The sequence below is a fragment of the Protobothrops mucrosquamatus genome, unplaced genomic scaffold (genome assembly GCF_001527695.2).
Source record: "Protobothrops mucrosquamatus isolate PMUCROS unplaced genomic scaffold, P.Mucros_1.0 scaffold11, whole genome shotgun sequence".
NCBI classification, from domain to species: Eukaryota; Metazoa; Chordata; class Lepidosauria; order Squamata; family Viperidae; genus Protobothrops; species Protobothrops mucrosquamatus.
The window spans coordinates 791,263-805,949 of NW_015386398.1; the positions used below are offsets into that span (position 1 = coordinate 791,263).

The window sequence follows — 14,687 nt, forward strand, 5'->3', positions numbered from 1 at the left end:
GGCTGCCCCAAAGAAGAGGGAGTCAAGCTATTCTCCAAAGCGCCTGAAGGCAGGACAAGAAGCAACGGATGGAAACTAACCAAAGAGAGAAGCAACCTAGAACTAAGGAGAAACTTCCTGACAGTTAGAACAATTAACCAGTGGAACAACCTGCCTCCAGAAGCGGTGAATGCTCCAACACTGGAAGTTTTTAAGAAGAAACTGGACAGCCATTTGTCCGAAATGGTATAGGGCAGTGATTCTCAACCTTTTTAATGCCGCGACCCCAACCGGTCGTAAGTCGAGGACTAAACCGGTCGTAAGTCGAGGACTAAACCGGTCGTAAGTTGAGGACTAAACCGGTCGTAAGTCGAGGACTACCCAACCGGTCGTAAGTCGAGGACTTTCCCTGCCCGGGAGCGCCGCGCATGCGTGGTTCCGCCCCCTGTGCCGGCTGAGGCGTAGCTGGCAAGCGGCAGAGACGGAGCAGGCCGACCACCAGGTGGCCCAGCCCAAGGGAGCTAAGGCACCCGCCGGAAAAGGGGGAAAAAATGGCGGACAAAAAAAAATGGCGGAAAAAAAATGGCAGACAGCCTTGCTTGGCGACCCCCGTGAAATGGTCAATTGACCCCAAATGGGGTCCCGACCCACAGGTTGAGAACCACTGGTTTAGGGTTTCCTGCCTGAGCAGGAGGTTGGACTAGATTACCTCCGAGGTCCCTTCCAACTTTATTATTATTATTATTATTATTATTATTATTATTATTATATTGACAAACCCTGCTCAATCCTTCCAGTCAGCCCTGCAAAAGATTTGATTTTCCCAGGTTATGTGAGCCTCTAAATCCCTCTATTTAGTGGCCAGTTGGTTAAACCATTCTTGTATAATCTTCCCCACTTCAATTCTCCTGCATAAAAAGGAAGTGTAGAATGCTTCATTACTTTTTCACTGGGACTTCAGCTGTTAGGAGGCTAACATCTTGATGGCTACAGGATGGAAGCCTGGACTGTGTGGAAAGAAAGAAAAATTCATCCAGTCTACAAAGATCATTATTAAGCTTTGTAGACTGAATTAATTAAAAATAAAAATATATATAATTTTAATTTTTAATTAATTCGGTCTACAAAGATTAGTAATAACTAAATTATATATATATATATGCATGCATACATACATACATACATATAATATATATATACATACATATATTATAATTTATGATAAGGTAAGGTAAGGTAAGGTAAGGTAAGGTAAGGTAAGATAAGATAAGATAAGATAAGATAAGATAGGATAAGATAAGATAAGATAAGATAAGATAAGATAAGATAAGATAAGATAACCTTTATTGTCATTTTTTTACTGTGGGCACAACAGCACACATCAAAAATGAAATTTAGTTGCCCGCTCTCAAAGTGAAACACATACATGACACACACCTAAACATACTGTGTACAACATATGTATAGACCCACATCCCTACATATACGTAACAAATAAATATTAAATACTGTCCATCTTGAATATATAATGGAAGGAGGAAGCTTGAGAGTTCACAAGGTTAATGCTGTATGGAATGAAACTATGGCTGAATCTGGATGTTCTGCTATGGATACCACGAAGCCTCCTCCCAGAAGGTAACAGGGAAAACAGGTTGTGAAGAGGATGTGTAGTGTCCCAGATAATCTTATGGACCCTGCTCAAGCAACGCTTCTGTGCAATGTCCTGGATGGGAGGGAGGGAACAACCAATGATCTTTTCCGCCATTCTCACCATTCTCTGCACCGCCTTCCTGTCTGAATCAGTGAGGCTTCCAAACCAGACTGCGATGCTGTAATGACACGATGCTCTCGATTGTCCCCCTGTAGAAAGTGGTCAGGACAGGGGAAGGAAGATGTGCTTTTCTCATGGGACGCAGAAAATGCAGGCACTGCTGTGCCCACTTCACCAGTTTCTCACTGTTGAGGACCAAGTCAGCCTACTTGTTAGCAGCATCCAATTTCTAAAAGTACATGGTTTCAAGTTAGAATCTTCAAGTTAGAATTCCATGGATTGTTCTCATGTACCCAAGTACAGGTAGTCCTCGACTTATGATCACAATTGAGCCAAACATTTATGTTCCTAAGTGAGACATTTGTTGTTAGTTTTGTCCCATTTTACGACCTTTCTTGTCACAGTTGTTAAGCAAACCATTCAGTGGTTAAGTTAGTAACATGGCTGTTAAGTGAAATTGGCTTCTCCATTGACTTTGCTTGTCGGAACGGGATCACATGACCCCGGGGACACTGCTGCTGCCGTAAATATGAACCACTTGCCAAGCATCCAAATTTTGGTCACATGACCAAGGAGATGCTGCAATGGTCATAAGTGTGAAAAGCGGTCATAAGTCACTTTTTTCAGTGCCATTGTAACTTTGAACGGTCACTAAATGAATTGGGGTAAGTCAAGTAATATTTTCTGCTCGAAAGTATTTTTGAAATTATTGGGTTTTTTTTAAAGAAAAAACAAAGCTGATCATTTCGATTTTTTTAAAAAGTCTGAGGGGCACCACTTTCATGGGCCAGTTTTGATTATTCATGCTAAAAAAAACCTATCTGGAAGGTGTGGATAAGCACTGTTCAATTTAACATGCAATTGGCCTCCCTGCCAATTTGTTAAAAGAAAGTTTTCCTGCACTATTCACATCCATTCACTGTAAAGACATCCCCACCAGATTCCCTCTCAGGAGATTTCCCACTTTTTTTTTGCTGGATAGGTGATCCACCTTCCTAGGAAAGTTCTAGGTTGCAGCTATCCGATGTTTACTTTTCCAAATTGTGCATGGAGAACATGCAGAGTCCAGAGGCATTCTTGCAAAGAGAGAACATGGCTTTTTTTTTTTTCACACCATGAAAGCTTCCTGTTGGTTGATTGATGTTGAGATCAAAAGAATCAATTTAAAAAAGTGGGAGGGCAGGAATTCAAGATGGGCATCCAAATATTACATACATTTTCTCTTTCTTGGTCACCTGCTGAAGCAAACAATGCCTCCCTTAACATCTAATTAACCTTGTCCTGGTGGGAATTTCTCCTATCAAAAGTTGGCGACATTAAGCAATAAAGATTGGAAAGTAGTCAAATATCTGCTTTCCATTCTGCAGGGCATGGAGGTGCAACTTTTATGGCAAAAAGAACACTTTTGGAAGGAGCCAAAGTTGTTCGCTTTTCTTGGTATTTTTTGTTGTTTTTTTAAAAAATTTTGGATGGGTGAATAACCAAAATGGAATGGATAGCGAATAGCAGTACCAGAGTTTGCTTTCCATTAGAAATTCAGGCTAGCTTCTGCCATTCGGGGATCAACTATTGGTGGTAAAAGAACCAGCAGCCAAAAATACACCACAGACCAGCACTTGGTGGGGAAGTTATGCAAGTCTTGGAAATGACATTCAGATGCTGCAGTGGGTCTATGCTGTAGAGGCAGTTTGGTGTAATGGTTAAGGAACCAGGCTAGAAACCAGAAGACATTGAGTTCTAGCTCTATCTTAGGCATGAAAGCCAGATGGGTGGTTTTGGGCCAATCACCAGGAGACTATGAGTTCTAGACCCGCCTTAGGCATGAAAGCCAGATGGGTAATTTTGGGCCAATTACGAGGAGACTGTGAGTTCTAGTCTCACTTTAGGCATGAAAGCTGACAGGTGACTTTGGGTCAGTCATTACAGGCTTATTGTGGGAGAAATAGGAGGGGGAAAGAGTATTGGATGTTCACTGTTTTGAGTTGTTTATAAAAATAACAAAGGTGGGATACAAGAAATAAATAAAAATATGAATGAATGAATGAATGAATGAAAGAAAGAAAGAAAGAAAGAAAGAAAGAAAGAAAGAAAGAAAGAAAGGAAGAAAGGAAGAAAGACCAGAATCATTCAGACAATGCTTTTCCCCGTGACTCTCTACAGAAGCAAAAGCTGGGCTTTTAAGAAGCGAGATAGAAATAGGATCGAAGAGCAAGATAGAAAGAATTTTGGTGCTTTTGAAATTTGGTGCTGGAGAAGATTCTTGAGAATGCCACGAATGATTAAGAAAATGAACCAATGGATTGTTGAACAAATCAACCCAGAATTCTCACTCAAAGCATAAATGACCCAGCTCAAATTACCATACTGTATTTTGGACATACTATGCAAAGACCTTTCTCTCAGCAGAAGTCCATCATGCTGGGAACGTTGAACAGAAAGAGAAAGTTTCAGTGGCCAGGGGTAAATCGTATGGGTTCTCTTATAGTGGTGATTGAAGATCCTGGAGAAAATCTATGTGGATACCAACAGTCAACACTGAATTGATGGTTTATAATAAAATCAAAGCTTTCGTTGTCTCTTCTTGCTGAGCTGAGACGTACAGGATTTTCTGCTTCTCCTGCTGTTTTAAAATGTCTCATGCAGGGCTGTGGTTTCAAGCAGAGAACTTGGATCAAGTCCTCCTGGATTGTGGAAGTCAGCTGACGAACGTTGGGCTAGCTAATGTCTTTTCACACAGCTTAGCTCATGGGATTGCTCTGAGAATTAAAGAGCTACTCTCTGCAGATAAGGTGACATAGAAATAAATGGTTAGCTGCTCAGACACAGGGAAAAAAAAAATCAAGGCTGCTAACTAATAGAAAAAGAAGTGATGGTCCAGGCCAGAGGTATCTAACCTGGACAACATTAAGACTTATGGACTTCAACTCCAGAATTCCCCAGCCCACATGGCAGGCTGGGGAATTCTGGGAGTTGAAGTCTACCGGTCTTAAGGTTGCCTATGTTGGACACCCTGATCTAGACACAAACTAGCTTAAATGAAGGTACAACAACCACAAGGGGAAGGGAAGAACATACACATTCTGCTTTGGTTTTGTGCAACCAAACATCCCCATCTAGAGCAGGGCTTTTCAACTAGTGGTATGGGTACCACTTGTGGTACATTGGCACCTGGCAGGTGATACATGACCATCCTAGAAAAGTGGTAGCGGGGGAGGGGAATGAGCTGAACCGGTGGCAGCACCACACAAGCCTGAGCGAGAGATGGCTGGAGCTGCAGGGCTGTCAGGGCTCAGCGGAAGTGCCAGGATCAGTGCCGCTTTCCAGCTGATCGGCGCTTCTTCAGGGCTGTCAGGGCTCAGTGGAAGTGCCAGGATCAGCGCCAGGCTCCAGCTGGAGTTCAGCGCTGATCCTGGTGCTTCTGCTGAGCCCTGAAGAAGCACCAATCAGCTGGAAAGCAGCGCTGATCCTGGTGCTTCTGCTGAGCCCAGAAGAAGCGCCAATCAGCTGGAATGTTGCAGCATCTACAGGGTCTTGTGATTTACATTCAGATGCTTGGCAACTGATTCATATTTATGATGGTCACAGTGCCCCAGGGTCATGTGAAGTGACCAAAACCTGCTGCAATCACCCAGCAGACGGGGGGGGGGGAATAAAAACCAAACACCCCCACCCCACCTATGCTGCCAATCCTCAACAGAAATGCCTCACAACAATGAAAACCTCGGACAGGAGGAAGAGCACGGCCGAGCAGGCAGGCAGGTGTCTTGCTTGGCTGTGGCTTGGGGGGCACTTTTTTCAGTGCCATTGTAACTTCGAATAGTCACTAAATGAACTGTTGTAAGTCGAGGACTAACTGTACTTCATCACTTTTTTCCTTTTTTTTTTTTGTCATCAAGTTTTTGACACCTTGCTAGGTGACTGGTGGTACTCGAATGTTGCCATATCCTAAAAGTGGTACAATGGGTGAAAAGGTTGAAAAGCCCTGATCTAGAGATATAGATCTGCATTGTAGCCTAGCATCCATCGCAGTTGGGATCCACAACAAGGCCCGATGCAGGTGCCACAACACTGATGGGTCAACTATCCCCAGGTGTTCCTCCTGGCCCTGCCCATTAGTAAAAACTGAAAATATTTTCTTTGAAAATGGCCAGCATCTCATGAGATGGCCCTAATTGTGTGACATTTCAACATTCTCACATGGGGTTTCAGACAAGAACACCAAAATCTTGGGAGGCCTACAGGATTGCAGGAAACGACACAAGGGTGCCTAGCAACTGACAGTTACTGATTCTAAATAGCTCACTTGGTCTTCCTTTTTACACAGAGAATGCTTGGAATTGATAATGTTTCCAAGCAAGAGATTCTTAGCAGCCCTACAGGAGCTTCCGTATGGATCTTCAACTTCCTTCTTCCTTCTTGTCGTGACACAAAAATGCCATTTTTAAAGGCCATATTTTCACGCAATTGCCTTTATCTCATCCTTGGCTAATTACCGAGGAGACTTGAATTTATCTTTTATCATTCCTATGTTACGGAAGTGTTTTCCACAGTCTGCTGACCATGCACAACTCTTCATTGATGATATTAGTGAGGACAAGTTCAGGGGAGTGGATTTGCCAAGTTTTTATTTATTTATATACTGGATTTATTATTTTTTTAAATAACTCAAGGCAGTGAACATATCCAATACAGCAGCAATCCCCAAGCTTTCTAATTCGGTGGACCGGTGGAGGCGGTGGCAGCAGCAGCGGTGGCAGGGGAAGAGAGATGGTTTCTTGCCTGCATGCATGCCACTTTCACAAATGCAGTTTCATGCACACATGCAGGAACACACATGCTTGCCCATCACTTCTGCAGCCCTGTTCTGAACAGGCTGCAGCCCAGCACCAGACTGCAGACCTAAGGTTGGGGGCCCCTGCAATACAGGATCCAATCTGGATATTGTATATCCTGATATCCAATATATCTTCCTCCTCCTAGTTTCCCCACAACTACAACCCTGTGGGTTGTTGGGCTCAGAAAGAGTGACTGGCCCCAAGTCATCCACCCAGTTTTTCATGCCCAAAGTGGGACTAGAACTCACAGTCTCCTTGTGAATGTCTAATGGAAAGCAAACTCAGGTAGTGCTGTTCAGTATCTGTCCCATTTTGGCTATTCAGCCCATCCTAAAAGCCAAACCCAAGAAAAGCCAACAATTTTGGCTCCTCCCAAAGTTACTCTGAGGGCCATAAAACTTACACTTCCAAGCCCTGAAAAATGGAAAGCAGATATCTGACTCTTTCCAATGGGACTAGAACTCACAGTCTCCTGGTGATTGGGCCAAAGTCATCCAGTCGACTTTTATGCTTGAGGTGGGTCTAGAATTTACTGTCTCCTGGCTTCTAGGCTAACCTGATGCCCTAGGCTTGACTTAGACTTCTGCATCACTGCACGTCAGGGAAAACGTGTGTCTGTTGTTCGGGTATGGTTGCATAACTGTTGCATTTATACTCCTGTGAATTTTAACATGCTCAACATGCTCAAACAACAAAGCACACAAAACATAGGAGACATCAACCAATCAGCTTTTTTTTGAACCTCCCTCCCCACAAAACAACCCTTTATCCATTCCAGCATCATTTATATTTTTTTAAAGTGTATGGCTGGGTTTGTACATCACACCAATGCATAACATGATTTCTTGGGTTAGTCCTCAACTTACAACCATTCATTTTGCAACCAGTTGAAGTTACATCAACACTGAAAAGGTGACTTACAACTGGTCCTCACACTTTCAATTGTCAGAGCGTCCCCAGGGTCACGTGATCAAAATTTGGACAATTGGCAACTGGCATGTATTTACGATGGTTGCAGCATCCCAGGGTCATGTGAAAGCTACCTGTGACCTTCCCATCTGGTTACGGTCAAACAAAGTCAACGGGGGAAGCTGAATTTGCTTAACAACCATGTGATTCACTTAACAACCATGGCCAAAAGGTCGTAAAATTGAGTGTGACTTAACAAACACCCTGCTTAGAAATGAAAATTCTGGTGTGGTCATAAGTTAAGCACTACCTGTATGTCAGCACAGCCGTTATTACCTACTCAAGAATTATGGTTAAAGTAAGCTATGGCTTGGGTGAAGTGCGTAAGTTCATTCATCTTCACAATAGCTTTAGAAAAACAGCATTATCTTGTCCTTTCATTTATATCAGGAAGGCTAAGGAGGCCAGGTAGCAGTTTACTTAGGATCAAACAGGAAGGCCGTGATTGAGAGAAGAGTAGGAGCCCATGGCTGATGCCTTTAAGCATTGCTCCATTTTTCCCATTATGTGAATTCATAATTGAAAAATTAGGTTGTAAGAAATTCCTACGTTATTTCAGCAGAGTGATGGCACCAGCTTCAAGGGTGAACAATCAGCAAATAAAAACAACAATGCTTTGTTTCCAGTTTGCTTTTTATTAGCCACAGGGTTCAGGGCTGGATCCTTTGTAGGAAGAACGGCTCCAAAGCAAAGTTGAGGCAGATCAGATGGATGGTAGATTTTCTTTCCTTCCCTTTTAAGGATAAAGGAGGGGTGGGAAATATGTTGGAAGAAAACGTTGTTTCGGTTTAGTATGGTTTATTGGTTTAGTGGGCATCAGTAGAGAGACAGATAATTGGCAACAGGGCAAGGGAGGCCAGTATCCTTGGAGGTTGAAGGAACTTATTACACTAATCTCACGGGTTGCAGAGGCTTTCCGCTACTCTGCTCACTCTCTCCAACCTCTTGTTGCTGCGTCTGATTTCTACAATTGCTGCAACTGCAAGGATACTTATCCCAGTGGAATCCAATGGCATCAATGACGGAACCGGAACGGCCGCTGAAGTAACGCAGGACGGTGTTTTGGAAGAGCGGTGCCCCACTGAAACTGGTGCCGTCGTCCCTGCCGAAAGAAAAGTAGCGCCCCCGGTTCGTGGTGAAGACCATTTTCTGGACATAAGTTTTATATTTTCCAGATACTTGAATGACGGACTCTCCTGGGAACAAGAAGATTTCCTCCAAATCTCCCGAATTGCCACCAAGGTAGTTACTCCAGTCTTTTCCATAACGGACCTGCAAGCTAGAATATATAAACAGGATCTTAATACTCTCGGACCAATTTCAATCTGTGAAGTATGAGTTTCCAGATTAGAATCATATTATTATCAATAAAAAGGCATCTTAGTTTCCTTAATAGATTTTCTTTGAGAAGAACAATGAAGAAATGAGCAATGGGGGGGAAAAACGGAGGTTAGAAACTGAGGCTACCTTTGTAATAACTCTTCTTAAAATTCTGCAAAGAATGTCAAGACAACTGCACAATGGAGCTTTTGTTTGGTCTTAATTACACCTACACTGATTAAAGGGAGAACTGGCTTAATGATGACTAAACCAACATCGGGAACAGTCTTTATTTCCAGCAAGTGTAGAAATTATCCCTGGGCTGTTAGAAGCCTTTCTCTGAGAGTGTGTTTGCTCGCATACTAAACCACACAGGTTATTCATTTCATCTGGCACTATACATCAACGTTCGGTTGAGTAATCCTATAGTTAACTCTGCCATGTGAAAAAACATGGGTTGGAAGAAGAGCCACTGGCAATTCAAAATGAAACAACGGAAGAATCTAGATGAATATTTCTCAAGCTTGGCAACTTGAAGTTGCATGGACCTCAACTCCCAGAATCCCCCAACCAGCATTCTGTACTTCCCTGCTCTTGTGGGTTGGGTAGATGTGATTGGGAAAACACAGTCATTCAAATGATGTGGTCCCTATGTTAGATTTGATCCAGTGTCTTATCCCAAAGATACTCTAGTGAAGTTTCTCAAGTTTGGCAACTTGACAATGCATGGACTTCAACTCCCAGAATTCCCCAGCCAGCCATACCCTACAAAGTTGTGTTGACACACGGGATATTTTAATTTCCACCAACCCAAGCAGGTTATTCCTTCATCATACATAATCCTGAGCCATAGCCCTCTCACCCATTCACGTACTTACCCCACAATGTACCGACTGTTAACCCGGATCCTTATGGCCGTTATGGGCCCCTCGAGTTGGTTCCCAGAATGAGAAAAGCGCTTTCCACCTGGCCCCCCATACACCCCAGAAAAGGAGGAACTCCGAGTAAACTCTGAAATAAAATGGGGGGGGGGGAGAAAGGGTTGAGCTGTGGTAGAGCTGTGTGGGTAATAGCCCCACTCACTGTGGAACAGCCTTTCCTTGAATTTACCTGCATGGAGGGTGAGGCCACACAAGAGGAGGAGGATGAGGATGAAACAATTCTTCCTGGAAAGACAATTGTGTATACAATCAATAAGCTACATTATTTTTACTATTACAGGTAGTCCTCGACTTACAATCATTTGTTTAGTGACCATTCAGTTACAACGACACTGAAGTGACTTTCAGCCATTCCTCACAATTACAACCATTACAGCATTCCCCATGGTCATGGGATCAAAATTTGGGCACTTGGCAACAGGCTGTCACAGCATCCTGAGGGTCATGTGATGGCCATTTGCAACATTCCCAGCCGGCTTCTGACAAGGCAAAATGAGTGGGGGGAAGCCGGATTTGCTTAACGACCATGTGATTCCCTTAGCAACTTCAATGATTCACTTGACCTTGGTAAAAAAAACCCCATAAAATTAGAAATAATAATAATAATAATAATAATAATAATAATAATAATAATAATAATAATATCTGTAATACCACCAAACATCCACATCTGCCTATCCCAGGTCCTTGGTAAGGACTTGATAGGTAGACAAAAATGCCAAATCCAGTCTGAACATCTGGCTGACTGTGCGATGATCAATAATAATAATAATGTTGGAAGGGACCTTGGAGTTCATCTAGTCCAACTCAGGCAGGAAACCCTATACCATTTCAGACAAATGGCTGTCCAGTCTCTTCTTAAAAACTTCCAGTGTTGGAGCATTCACCACTTCTGGAGGCAGGTTGTTCCACTGGTTAATTGTTCTGTCAGGAAGTTTCTCCTCAGTTCTAGGTTGCTTCTCTGCTTGATTAGTTTCCACCCGTTGCTTCTTGTCCTGCCTTCTGGTGCTTTGGAGAATAGCTTGACTCCCTCTTCTTTGTGGCAGCCCTTGAGATACTGGAAGACTCCTATCATGCCCCCCCTCGTCCTTCCCTTTATTAAATTAGACATACCCAATTCCAGCAATCGTTCCTTATGTTTTAGTCTCCAATCCCCTGATCATCTTTGTTGCTCTTCTCTGTACTCTTTCTAGAGTCTCAACATCTTTTTTACATCTTGGTGACCAAAACTGGGTGCAGTATTCCAAGTGTGGCCTTACCAAGGCATTGTAAAGTGGTATTAATACTTCACATGATCTTGATTTTATCCCTCTGTTAATGCAGTCAAGCACTGTGTTGGCTTTTTTGGCAGCTGCATCACACTGCTGGCTCATAGTTAAGTGATTGTCCATTAGGACTCCGAGGTCCCTCTCACAGTTACTACTATTGAGCAAGGTACCACCTATACCAGTGGTGGCGAACCTATGGCACGGGTGCCAGAGGCGGCACTGAGAGCCCTCTCTGTGGGCACGCGCGCCATCGCCCCAGTCTTAGGCCTTCAGCTGGGTTTTATAAAACCTTTTCGCTTTAGGCCTCCACTGCCGTGTGCCAAAAAAAAAAAAAGGTTCAATCAATTTCAACTTCTCGCGGGAAAAAAAAGATCTTGCAAAATTGGGATTGATTGAACTTTTTAGTCCCACCCAGTCTGCCGTTACCACCGCAGCCACGCCCACCCAATGGGCCACGCCCACCTGGCACTCGACAATTCATAAGTGGGTTTTGGGTTGCAGTTTGGGCATTCAGTCTCTAAAAGGTTCGCCATCACTGACCTATACGATATCTGTGCATTTGGTTTTTCTTGCTTAAATGTAGAACCTTACTTTTTTCACCATAGATAGCGCCCAGTGTTCAAGTCTGTCAGGATCCTCCTGTATCCTAAGCCTGTCTTCTGGAGTGTTGGCTATTCCTGCCAGCTTGGTGTCGTCTGCAAATTTGATGAGTTCCACATCTATTCCCTCGTCCAAATCATTGATGAAAATGTTGAAAAGCACTGGGTCCAGAACAGAGCCCTGGGGCACTCCACTACACACTACACACTTACTCACTTACCGTAACTGCCTTGCTTAGCAATGGAAATTCTGGCCCCAATTGTGGTTGTTAAGTCGAGGACTGCCTGTATATTGTGACACTGCCCTTTTCCCCATAGTAGCAGGCATACTTCCAATCTGCTCGCTGTATTTCTTGCAATATCTCCAAGGGGTGACTCAAGGTTAAACATTAGTCACCGAAGCCTTAGTATTCCTCATGCCCCAATTTTTACAGGGGAACAGAGGGCTTAATGGCAGAGCTTTAAAATCTACCGTACTCTCTACAAATCCCACTGACCTTCTCTTTCCAGAAAGCTGCTGCTAGAAAGAACTCTAGAGCCACTGGGATATAAAAAGCACGACCATTTACGGGTCACCTGCATCAGCGCAACTTTTGAGATTTAGGAAGTTTCTCCCCTATTAATTATTTTATTAAATTTAGAAACCATCCAGCTCCCTCTCTACCACTGAAGCAATTCTTAAAAACTTAGATTAAGAACAGTATATAAATTTTTCACCTAGATTGGTAAGAATGGATTGTTGGCTTCCTTTGATTGTGTTAAATAGAAAAAAAAAATCCTTGTCCCATTTCTTACTTACATCGTGACCAACGTAGTCCCAGGTTTGGAGATCTGTGGCTATCTCCTGAAAAGTCCCCTACGGGAACCTTCAACCTCTTTTATACTGCTTCCATTGCACCACATGTATCACCGTATCTTGGGAACAGGCCTGCTGGATCAACATCATAATTTCTTATAGATTTCTTGGGCTGGCACTTTCCTGGAAGGCAGCCCTCTCTCTCTTTTTCCTGGCTGCCTGGTGGCCCTGGCTTGGCTTCGAATGAATTCTAGGATAAGCCTGTCCTTCTGACCAACTTTGCTAAGGAGTAGCATTGGTCTGAAGGTGTTTTCCAACTAAAGGACTTACAAACTGGTTTGAAGGAAGCAAAGCTCTGAAGTTGCTCATCATTAGTAAACTGAGAAGACCCACAGGTTACCTAAGGTCCATAGTTCACCTGAACAGCTGACATAGCTGGTCTTCTTTGATCTAATGTTTCATGTATGTATGTATTGAACACTTTCACGTATTTTTAAAAATGAGGAAGAGCAAAAAAACCAAAAGTAAACAGTTTAATCCAGGATTTATACAGGGAGGGCCTGGAAGAAAGATAAAATGACAGATACCTTAAAAATTAGAGGTAAGAGAATATTCTAGAGCAGGGGTGTCAAATTGCTGCTCCGCAGGCCGGATGTGTCATGGTCCATTGCCGGCAATGGAAAAAAAGTCGCGATACGTTGTGACACGTCACATGACATTGCGAGTTTGACACCCCTGCTCTAGAGCAGTGTTTCTCAACTTTAGCAACTGTAAGATAGGTGGGCTTGTTGGCTGGGGAATTCTGGAACTTGAAGTCCACCTACCTTGGTTGCCAAGATTAAGAAACACTGCTCTAGAGCACAAGCACCACTCCATACAAAGATTGCACTCTACCAATCTACACACATGAAGCCAGATTCTCCCTAATGTTGCACTTCTCCACTGGCTCTTGACCCTTTTGTATGTCAGATGCTCTCAAGGGAAACAGCAACACAGGGGCTGGCCATTTTGTAGGCAGTCTGTCCTGTTGTATCTTTTTTGGACATCCCACTAATACCACTACTTTGTCACAGGTTCTTATAAGAATTCCCAAGTCAGCAGGCTCCAGGAGATCAGGTCAATACATATACAAAGAGTCAAAGGCTAGTACTCACTGGTCTCTTTTCTACTCTTTCCTACTATACTTTTATTCCTCCAACTAGTATTCCTTATGAATCCTACTGCTGGAGAAGGGTATCTTTTTCTATCTGCTTTAGACTTCTTTACTTCCATAGACTAACACTACCACCCCTCTCTCTCTCTCTCTCTTACACACACACACACACACACACACACACACACACACACACACTGTGTGTGAAAGAACAGGTGCTGCCATTTTATAGGCAACCTGTCCTCTCAAATATGCAAACTTTTGAATCAGATTTGGAAGTTAAGTGGCAGTCTGTGCATATACACACTCCAAAAGGCCTGGGCACAGCATTCTGCACCTGCCAGATAAATACATCACAGGACTCTGAATAAGAGGTCACCAACCCCTGAACAGATTATGTCCAGGAAAAGTCGCAGCTGACATACCAGCTGAAGATGATAACAGGTGCTCTTGCCCTCCAACGGCAGTTCAAGAGTTTGTGGTTCCTGAAAAGAGGACACCCCCCCACACACATTTGAACAGTTAGAATTTCTGCTCCCAATTTTTGTACCTGGGAACTATCCATCTGAATGGCTTTTGTTTTACCAGGATTGAGTTTGTTTATCGCCCCTCAACAATACCACCACCGTTGCCGGACATTCGTTCAAAACATACAAGGAGCCCTCAATTTACAATCACAACTGGGACCAGAATTTCTATTGCTAAATAAGACATTTTAAGTTGTTAAATGAATCATGTGGTTGTTAAACTGGAATCGGCTTCCCCTTTCCTTTGCTTGTCAAAAGCCTTCTGGGAAGGTTGCAGATGGCAATCACACAATCTGGGGATGCTGAAACCATTGTAAATACACGCCAGTTGCCGAGCACCCCGGTTTTGATCACCTGACTGTGGGGATGCTGTGATGGTCCTAAGTGTAAGGATCACCCACAAGTCATTGTTTTTCCAGTGCTGTTGCAACTTAGGTCACTAAGCAAATAAAACTAGCTGCATAACTTTTCCAAATTTAGGTGTTACTGAAAACTAAAACTGTGTGTCATCAGTGCATTGATACCAAAT

The 14,687-nt window shown here is 43.3% G+C and overlaps 1 protein-coding gene across 1 annotated transcript; it reads right to left on the reverse strand.

The window, feature by feature from the left end:
* Window positions 1-7,173: 7,173 nt before the first annotated feature.
* Window positions 7,174-12,625, reverse strand: ZG16 (zymogen granule protein 16). Its single transcript, XM_015810500.1, has 5 exons — window positions 12,567-12,625; window positions 9,985-10,040; window positions 9,753-9,885; window positions 8,455-8,833; window positions 7,174-7,242 (listed from the first exon to the last, which is right to left on the reverse strand). Exons 1-5 carry the CDS (start codon window positions 12,623-12,625, stop codon window positions 7,174-7,176), a joined length of 696 nt encoding a protein of 231 aa, XP_015665986.1.
* Between the last annotated feature and the right edge of the window lie 2,062 nt (window positions 12,626-14,687).

Bases quoted from the DNA above. Each gene is read 5' to 3' on its own strand.
- ZG16 (XM_015810500.1), bottom strand. From the start codon at position 12,625: ATGTTGATCCAGCAGGCCTGTTCCCAAGATACGGTGATACATGTGGTG. The intron at 8,834-9,752 runs GTAAGTACGTGA...TATATATTCTAG, and splicing joins AACAGTCGGTACATTGTGGG to CTTGCAGGTCCGTTATGGAA. The intron at 7,243-8,454 runs GTGAGATTAGTG...TAAAATTCACAG, and splicing joins GCGGAAAGCCTCTGCAACCC to GAGTATAAATGCAACAGTTA.